At 39.4% G+C, this 10,284-nt stretch overlaps 1 protein-coding gene and 1 pseudogene across 5 annotated transcripts in view; both read left to right on the forward strand.

The window, feature by feature from the left end:
• The window catches only part of ARHGAP28 (Rho GTPase activating protein 28), a 135,766-nt gene extending 132,624 nt beyond the window's left edge, over positions 1 to 3,142 (forward strand). For all 5 annotated transcript variants that reach the window (XM_059706590.1, XM_059706588.1, XM_059706593.1 and 2 more), the window contains one exon: positions 371 to 3,142. In XM_059706590.1, coding sequence (XP_059562573.1) covers positions 371 to 465 — 95 coding nt within the window. In that variant the 3' untranslated portion in view covers positions 466 to 3,142. The remainder of the gene's footprint in view (positions 1 to 370) is intronic.
• Positions 3,143 to 8,599: 5,457 nt separating this feature from the next.
• LOC132239071 (sodium/hydrogen exchanger 9B1-like) lies at positions 8,600 to 9,864 on the forward strand (annotated as a pseudogene).
• Positions 9,865 to 10,284: the final 420 nt, after the last annotated feature.

Below are 10,284 nucleotides of genomic sequence, written 5' to 3' on the forward strand. Positions count from 1 at the left end.
ATATTTGTGGTGATGCCAGTGTAAACAAGCCTACTCTGTTGCCAGTCATATAAAAATATAGCACACATAATTATAGTAGCAGGCTGTACCTTCTAGATTTGTGTAAGTACACTGTGACATTAGTCATCTAAATTTTTTGTGTCATTATATATTTTAATTGTTTATTGTTTGTTCAATCATCAGTAAAGGCATGGAAATATTTAATAACTAAAGTACTCTAAAAATAATAAGGAAAGTGCTTACTGTACTTACTTTTGGCTAAGAGAACTACAGTGGCCTTATCGAAACCTTACAAACTCACACATACTTGCACACACACACTCAGATGTGTTCACTCTTAAAAACATACTCTGATTTTCTCTTTCCTTAGGACAGCATTGCTTGGATCCAGATGCTTACATATTGGATGTATATCATGTAAATCCTCAAGCAGAATGGGTCATTAAACCCCAATCAAGTTTTTGAAATACCCTCAAGATGGCAGCTATTATGTTTAATATGCCAAGAAAATTCCACATTAACTAGGGGGGAAAAAAAGGCTGCTTTTGACATGTTTGTTCCTATAACCCTAGTGGTGTTTCTCAGCTCAAGCGGTGTCTCCCAGCATTGTCAGCATGAACTATGGAAGAGGATATGGTTAATCATTTGAACTAAAGCTTTCTCGTGACAGTTCCTTGATAAGAGTGAAAGAAAGAGGTCATAATCCTTCTGAAGAGAGACCAATTGAGAACAGGAATTCTGATCATTTCTAGTACGTTGGCTACAGCAGAAATGAACTTGATCCTTATCTAGGGATAAGAAACACTTCTCTATGTAGCAAATGCTACCAAACACAAGAGGTGGATAAAAGACTTTTTGTACTTATGCTATATATACATATATTGTCCTGTTTAAGCAAGAATGCCAGAAATATCAGTAACTTCCACTCTATAAAACAATTCAGCTCTACTTTCTAGTGGAATCAGTTTCTAAAGTTACACATACACTATTTATGCTCTGACTTCCTCCTGAATTGAAGGAGAAACTTCTGTTTAAAGACACTGTACTATTATGTACGTTGTACTGTATCATGATAAGCAGCATTCTGGTGCAAATGAACATTTCTTTTTCTTGGACTGGTGAAAATTTACAGTTATAAAGCTTATTCCCTTATGAGCACAGGGCCTCCTAGGCAAGCTTAGTTCAACAAAGGGTATTCTTATGTTTTCATAACCTTCTGTGTAGTCAGAAGTCACAGAACCTCTATTTTTCTCATCATGATTATGGTGCTCAATGAACAGCTTTCCATGTGCCAGGCATTGATTTCCTTTTCTGACCAAACATATCACTTTTTATATTTTACAACTGTAGATAGTCATTTCTGCAACCCCAGTTTAAAAATACAGAACTGCCTTTATCCACGAGTGCTTAAAAATACCGTTACATTCAGATTTTGCATGCTGTAAAAGCAGGTTTTGTTTCTGTTCATCAATCATAGTCATGGCCAAGCACTGGGGATTAGCATCAGGTTTTAAAATCAGATGCATATTTTGTAAGCGGAAAACTGTCTCGCTATCAAGATCCTGTGGAGCCATTTTCAGACCTGAAATTGATAAGAACACACAGTCCCCATGATTGTAATTGAAAGCAAATCTAAAATATGCAGAAGGGTCAGACAGCTCTGCCTTTCATCTTGAGAATGCAGATATAGTCCTTTTGGGGTGAGCTAGAAATGGGGCCGCCATCTCATTTATCCCACATGCTTTGGATTAGAATCCACAGATTGGTATTTTGTTGACTTTATATCAGTTTTAATGAACTTTGACACTCAAACGACTCTCTTGCAGTTCAAACAAGAGACAAGATTACTCACAATTGCAGAAAACATATCTGCTTACCAAGTCTCAAAACATGTGATAATTAAAGACCACATATACAAGAAATTTTTATATGCTGCATTATGCCTTGATGTCTATAAAAACATTACTTATATTCAACATGTTGATAATTCAGTTTCTGATCATTAAGATTTTGCTATATTTTTGTAGAAAACTCAAATATCTATTCATTTTATTTGTTTGAGAATTCTCATTTCCTTTTCCTGAAAACGCATTAGGAAAGAAACATGTTCTGTAAGTTTAGACTTACGTTTCATTAGCTTTCGGTATGTGGGTAATTGATGACATATGAGTTTACATTATGAGTTTCAAGAGTCTGAAAAAATGCTTTTATCATTTTTGCAATTTAAACAACAGGAATAAACATTTCACTTTATGTTGTTACTATGTTCCAAGACATAAGATGGCAGTAATATATGCCTATACACATGGAAGAAACTCTTCAAAATAACTACCTTACACTTCTATGTATATATGAAAATAATGATTGATTTATCTCACTGTATTTCTTATCATTTAGAATAAATTGTTAATATAGAAAATTCATGAATCTAGTCATTCAATTTTTTATTTAGGAGTTTTCATTTCTTTTGATTGAAAATACATTAGAACCTATACATAAGTTCTAAGGATTTCAAGATTTACCTCACTTGTCATCAGTTTTAAATAAATTGCTAGCAGATGACAGGTAAAAACAATAAGTTTCTGAATTTCTTAGCCACTTCGTGTGTTTTCATAGGTCAGAGACTTAACTGAGTCAATGAATTTACTCACTTTAATGTATTCAAGGATGTGTGACAACTTTCAAATAACTGTATTATATAGAAGGCCATGTCAATACCAATAGCATTATCCACTGATAACTTTTATTCTTAGTCATAGGGTTAACTGATTAGAGAAGAATTTTCAGTAGACACAGACTAATTTTATGTAAATAAAAAGGGGTTTGGGGTTTTTTTTACTAATTTTATCTTTAAAAAATAAACAAACCCTTACAATTGAAATTTAAAAATGCATGCCACCTAAGTATTGAAAAACTATCTTTGCCTTATCAAGAGTTGTTTTAAAATAGTTATGGCAATCTGTAAAGATGAATAGTATATTTGCAAACAAAAGCAGTCAGACTGGGCTTTTAAATTCTGTTTTTAATACCTTCACACCCCACTCACCCCTACTGCCCTTGGTGTACAGTTAGGAAAATAATATCCAGAAAAGAACTAGAGAAAATTAACATTTTAGGAACACTTACTCATTTAAAAAAACAACAACCTAGAACTGGCTCACTTTTTTATTCTGCAAAAGAGAATCCCTTTGCTAAGCAGCTCACTTGGGGATATAATTTTTGGAGTGAATGACCTTCGAACAAACTGGAATGTTAATTTCTTTATAATGTATACACAGTATCAACTACCTCACTTGCCTTTCTTGGGGAAAAATTAATGGACTTTAACAACTTTTGTTACAAACTGTCCCTGAGTCTTATTTGTCACTTCAGTTAGCTTTCAGTGTACACTTAATAATATACATTTAATAATGTAAAATATTTTTAGCAAAAGCTTGAAGCCAAAAATACTCTGTAACTGTTATCTGTGGTATGCTTTGAGAGAGTTCCTGTGCCTTGGTCATTGTCTTGTGTGTTTAACCATACTGAGATGCAGGTTTTCAAGTGTAGGGATTAATAGTCATCTCTTCTTGCAGGCATTTTTCAACTGCTTTTCCTCTATTGCAAGTGACTGAAAAGTAGGATTAGATTAACATGACCCTTCTTTTATCAAGCATATTTCAACTACTTTTCACAAATGTATCACATGCCTGAAAATCCCAATTGTGGGATTGAATAGTTCCTAGTTTCTGATAGGCATTTTCAATTCTTTTCCATAAATATATCACTTAATAAAAAATTATATAACATGGGTTGAAATGTTTCTGTCCAGCATTTTCAGTAGGTTTACATACACGTGCGCCTTAACTTTAAAATAACATGTTTTCTTTTAGGCATTTTTCAACTCTCTTCTAAAACTGTGATTTAATTGAAAAATTGTATGTCACGAGGAATGCCAATGTTTTATGTTGTCTCCCACCCTAAAAGTTAATGATTCTTTTGTCCCATTAGCTTTTATTGTTCAGTATAATATGTATGTTGCATTTTATTGATGAAAATAAAAATAAAAAATAAAAGCATTGCTATGAGAATTCTTATATTTAACTACTCTGTGGCCACCATGGTGCTGATGAAAGAGCAGGAGCTTGAACATCGGGGGGTTTGTGTCTGAGCCCTGTAAGTCTCTGTCACTTACTAGCCAGATGGTGGTCTTGTGCAGAATCCACTTTGACACCTCTGTCATGGTGGGTGGTTGTGGGTAGGGAAAAGATTGAGTAAGTAAACACTATTTCCCAAATTTGGTGTTCTTTCTGGACAAGCTTTTAGTAGGAGCTTAAATTTTTCTGAAAATAGATATAGAAAAGACATTTGACAAAGTTCAATACCCATTTGTGAATTTTTTTATAAAATTCAACATTTTACCATATATCTATGCAAAAGGCAAGAAAAAACATAAAGATTAGAAAATAAGAAATTGCCCAGCTGGTATAGCTCAGTGGTTGATCATTGACCCAGGAGTTAAGAAGTCATGGTTCAATTCCAGGTCAGGGTGCATACCTGGGTTTCGGGCTCTCCCCAGTAAGGGTCATGAAGGAGGTAGCTGATCAATGATGTTTCTGTCATCAATGTTTCTATCTCTCTATCTCTCTCCTTTTCTAAAATAATAAAAATATTTTTAAAAAGGAAAAAAAATGGACGTTTGCAAATTATATGGTTATTGATATAGAAAAGCCTCAGGTATCCTCAGCTATTAAAATAAGAATTTGCAAGGTTATGACAAGATTATTACATAAAAATCAATTATATTTTTCTTAACAGCAAACAATTGGAAAATGAAATTTTAACTGCCACTTCCTATAGCATCAAGAAACAAAATACTCATGAGTACATTTAACAAAATATATGCAAAACATATGCTAAAAACTACAAAATATTTTTGGTAATAATTAAAGAATAGCTAATAAATGTGTAGATATACAATATTGCTGGATAATAAGATATGGGTGGATGAGAATTGGCAAGATGTCAGTTTTCCACAAATCTATAGATTCAATGTAATTCCAATCGTAATACCAGTAGGCTTTTTAGGTAGAAATTGATAATTATAAAATTTATATAGAAATATAAAGACTCTAGAATATCTAAAGTAATCTTACCAAAGAAAAGAACAATATTAAATTAGAATGAATGGTGCCAAAATATCCTATGTGGAAAGGAAACTGAACAGATAGTACTAGAACAATTGGGATGTCCATATAAAAAAAAAAAGTTGACCCCCTCACAGGATACACAAAAATTCAGCCAAAATGGATCATAAGGCTAATTTAAAAACCTAAAACAAGGCCTTCAGAAGAAAAAGGGGAATAGCTTTGTGACTTGGAAATGGGCAACTGATTTCTTAGAAACAGCAATGCTTAGAAAATAAATGATAAATTAGACCAACAAATTTTAAAATGGCTGTGTATCCAGAGATCATTCAGAAATCAGCCGAAACCGGTTTGGCTCGGTGGATAGAGCGTCAACCTGCGGACTGAGAGGTCCCGGGTTCGATTCCGGTCAAGGGCATGTGCCTGGGTTGCGGGCACATCCCTGGTGGGGGATGTGCAGGAGGCAGCTGATCGATGTTTCTCTCTCGTCGATGTTTCTAACTCTATCTCTCTCCCTTCCTCTCTGTGAAAAATCAATAAAATATATTAAAAAAAAAAGAAATCAAATAAGCAAACCACAGATCAGGAAAAAATGTATATTTGTAAAGCACATATTTGACAAAAGACAGATTCAGGATATATAAAGGAACTCATTCCCTTCTGGCCTGGTGTGTTTCTGTTGCGAAATCAGTTGATAGTCTAATGGGAGATCCCTTGTAAGTAACTTTTTCTTTCTGGCAGCCTTTAAGATTCTTACTTTGTCATTGATGTTTGATGTTTGCCAATTTAATTATGATGTGCCTTGGTGTTGGTCTTTTTGGGTTTATTTTGTTTGGCACTCTGTGTTTCTTGGACTTGCGTATTTTTTTTCTTGCCAATATCAGGGAAGTTTTCTGTCATTATTTCTTCAAACAGGTTTTTTATTCCTTGCTTTGCTTTCTCTCCTTCTGGTACCCCTATTATGCAGATGTTTCATTTTGTGTTGTCCCAAAGCTCCCTTAGGCTCTCCTCTTGCTTTTTAAGTTTCTTTCCAGTCGCTGCTGTGTTTGTTTTTTCCTACTTTGTCTTCTAATTCACTGATGTGGTCCTCAGCCTCTTCTGTTCTACTGTTAAGCCTTCCATTGTGTTCTTTATTGAAGCTATGTTGTTCTTCATTTCCTTTTCATGTTGGTGACATTCTCATTCAGCTCCTTATAATTCTCATTGAGTTGTGCATATTTGTCATCCAGCCATTTGAGCATCCTATAACCATTACTCTGAACTCTTTCTCTGACATATTACTTGCCTCCATTTAATTTAATTCTCTGGTGGTTTCTCTTTTTCTTTCCTTTGGGGATTGCTTTTTTGTCTCCCCATGTTTTGCTGTAACGTTTCAATTGTTTCTGTGCCCTAGATCCAACTGCTTTGCTACCCAGGTTCTTTTGAGGGTGGTGCTACTGATGTGATCCCTCAGGTCTCCTGGGCTTGGTAATCTATCGGAGCTCTCTACTTGAGCTATTTGGGTTCTCTTGATGTAGTTGGATCTTGAATGTTAGTTTCTTATTCGTGGATGAAGTCTCGTCATGGGTTAGCAATGTGACTTACCTCCAGCTTCGTTGTGAAAGCCAGAGTCCATGGCCTGGGAGGACGGAGTCTTGGGAATTGAGGCTCAGGAACTGTGACTTTGGCCAGTGTGGTGTGACTCTTGCTGGATTAGCATCACTCTGCAACTCACTACGAGGGGCCCGGAGCCTGTGACAGTGGGAGGCGGGTGTCTCGTAGTCTGTGATTAAGGCAGTGGGACTCTGGCCAAAGTGATTTTTCTCTCTGAATCATGAAAGGGGTTAAGGATCCAGCAGCAGGCTGTCCATAGGTAAGTAGCCAGGAGGGGGATGTCATGGGTCCTCCTGAGGGAGCTGTGCACCCTTGGTTGGAGAGGCACATGCCCACTGGCAGCACACAGAGGGGCCCAGGAGCTGTCTGCCAGGGGTGTGCTTGTGGGGCCCACACACTGGATCGGAGTGATTGTGGCGTGCCACCGGCCCCGTGGAGGGAGAAGTCCCAGTTCCTGCTTTGGGGGATGTGCGCCTTGGTTGCATATGGATGCCCAATGGCTGCTTACAGAGCTGCCCAGGAGCCATCTGCTGAGGCAGTGGGCTCAGGAGGCCCTTGTGCTGGAGCAGTGCTACTGCAGGGACTGGATGCCAGCAGCCAGGGTTGTGCCTTGTGGTGGCTCAGAGAAGCACCCAGGGGGCGCCTGCTGGGGCAGTGGGTTCAAGAGGCTTGCACGCTGGATTGGTGCAACTGCAGTGACCGGAGGTCACCAGCTGAGGAGGAGGAGGAGGAAGCGGAGAAGGATATACAAGTTTCTGCTGCCAGGGCCTTGAGTCCTTGATTGGATATGAGTGCGCCTAGTGGCAGCTCACAGAGGCACCCGGGGGTTGCCTGCTGGGGTGGTGGCCTCAGGGGGCCTGCGTGCTGAAACCATGCAGCCACGGTGTCTGTGGGTAGGCAGCCAGGAAGGGGAAAGTCCAAATTTCTACTGCCGGGGCCGTGCTCCCTTATTAGGATATGAACATGCTCAGCCGGGGCTCAAGGAGGCACCCAGGAGCCGCCTATAGGGGCAGCGGGTTCAGTAGGCCTGCATGATGGAAAGGTATAACTGCGGTGTCCAGAAGTCAGCAGCCAGGGAGGGGGATGTCCAATTTTTGCTGCCTTGTGCCCTTGTTTGAAATCGCATGTGCACAGCGGGCGCTTACAGCAGCACCCAAGAGCTGCCTGTGGAGCGGTGGGCTCAGGAGTCCTGCGCGCTGGAAAAGTACCACTGTGGTGTCCAGAGGTCTGCAGCTGTGGGGTGGGAAGACTCAGTTTTTGCTGCTGCATCTGTGGTTGGATACACGTGCACCCTGTGGCGGCTCACAGAAGCACCCGCGGTGCGTTTGCCAGCGCAGCGCACTGACACACTCTGAGGGGCCCTGGCACTGAAGCCACGTGACCCAGGTGTCTGTGGGCAGGCAGCCAGGAAGAGGGAATTCAGAATTTCTACTGCCAGGGAAGTGCGTCCTTGTTTGTATAAAAGCACACCCAGCAGGGGCTTACAGTGGCACCCCAGAGCTTCCTGTGGAGCCCTGGGCTCAGGAGGCCTGTGTGCTGAAAATATGCGACTGTGGAGTCCAGGGTCTGCCACTGGAGAGGGGGGATGTCGCACTTACTGCTGTGGGAGCTGTGCACCTTTAGGTCGGCAGGTCTGTGGGTGGGGCAGCAGGGTTTTGGCTGGAGTGGCTGCCAGGTCGTGGGTAGTGTCCAAGGCCTGTCTGGGTGGTGGTGTTGATGAGTTCCTAGAAGAGGCCACTCTCTCCAAGATGGCGTAGGCTTCATGCCAGAGTCCCACAGCCTGGGGAGAGTCCGCAGTGGTGTTAGGTGCTCCCTATCCAGGAGAGCCTGGTCTGCCAGCCCTTACTATTCCTGCCATATTTTCTGGAGTTTTACTTTTTATGATATTGTTTACAATCTGGTCAATCTCAAGCCCTGGTCATTGCCCTGATGAAAATTTATTTGGACTATTCATTGTCTTTTATTATTCCCTAATTGGGGGGAAACTTTTGGAAGTCATTAGAATACCTTCAGTTCCTCCACTACCACCTCTTTTTGGGATGTTATTGGCTGGTTTTACCATTAGGAATGCTCCATATATCACTGAGCGCATCCATACTAGTTACAAGTGGTCTTCAACTTTAAGAAATACTGCCTTTACCCTTATCCTAATAAAAGCTGGGCTTGGACTCTATCCACAGGCTTTGAAGCATTTGAAGAGAGTTTAAGATTGCCTAGGAGTCCATGCCTCATGGAGGCATGTTTGACTGCTGTTATTTCCCTCTTCCTTATGAATTTTCCCTGGGAATGGGGATTTCTTTTAGGTTTTGTGGTAGGTGCTGTCTCTCCTGCTATTGTCCTTTCTATGCTACATTTGCAAGGAAAAGGATATGGTATTGAGAAAGGCATTCCAACCTTACTAATAGCTGCTAGTAGTTTGGATGACATCGTGGCTATCACTGGATTCGGTACATTCATAAGCATAGTCTTCTCCACAGGTGGCATACTTCATAATCTCCTAACTTCTTGTAAGAATGTAATTATTGGTGTGCTGCTAGGAACATTTTGGGGAATTTTTCTTCAATATTTTCCAAGTGAAGAACAGACAAATATTCCAATAAAGAAAGCATGCCTGATTTTGAGTTTGTTTCTGCCATCTTAGTCAGTAATAGCATCAATATATATGGAGCTGGAGAATTATTCACACTAATGTTGACTTTCACTGGAGGAGTGAATTGGACCATAGATAAGATTGGAGTCCAAAAAATTATTTCATTTGCATGGGATATTTTTCAACCCCTTCTTTTTTATTTGGTTGGATTGGAAGTATCTGTTGCAGCTCTTAAGTCAGATGCTATTGGTATTTCTATTGCTTGTATGAGTTTGGCATTATTGGTTTGAATTTCTGTTACATTTTTCTTTATGTCTTTTGTTGGTTTTAATTTTTAAGGAGAAAATATGTATTGCTCTCTCATGGATACCCAAAGCTACAATCCAGGCTGTGTTAGGTCCTCTGGCTTTAGAAACTGCAAGAATCAGCTCACCCGCCTTGGAACCATATTTGAAGGATGTGATAACAATAGCATTTTTAGCCATCTTGATCACAGTTCCAAATGGATCTCTGCTTATTAAGATACTAGGATCTGTGCTCCTTCACAGTATTTAACATAGTCCTAGATTCCTCAAGCTAACAACTTCAAAGCTGGTTTAAAAGAGAAATATGTTATTTTAACAATATTGCTTCAGCATGTATTGTCACAGTCATTGGAATTACAGGTACCAGATTATAGTTAACTCTGGACAGTCGTGACAACAGAAATAATTGTAAGAGACTTATAGATTCCTTAGACACACGGTCTGTTAGGACATGTGGAGGGGGAGAGGGAAAGAGGGCTTTACTTTAGCCTTCCCTGGGGTTCCAGATGAATGTGTTTCTCTTATGAACTAAAAATGGATCTGAAGTCACAACTTTGACATTAAGAATGAATTACCAAAGCCAGTCTTAAATGATTTAAGGTGGGAATGAAACTTGAAGCAATAAACAGAAAGAACCCTTATGTGATATACACTGCAACTATTGCTGGTA

This window comes from Myotis daubentonii, chromosome 8 (assembly GCF_963259705.1).
Source record: "Myotis daubentonii chromosome 8, mMyoDau2.1, whole genome shotgun sequence".
Taxonomy (NCBI): Eukaryota; Metazoa; Chordata; class Mammalia; order Chiroptera; family Vespertilionidae; genus Myotis; species Myotis daubentonii.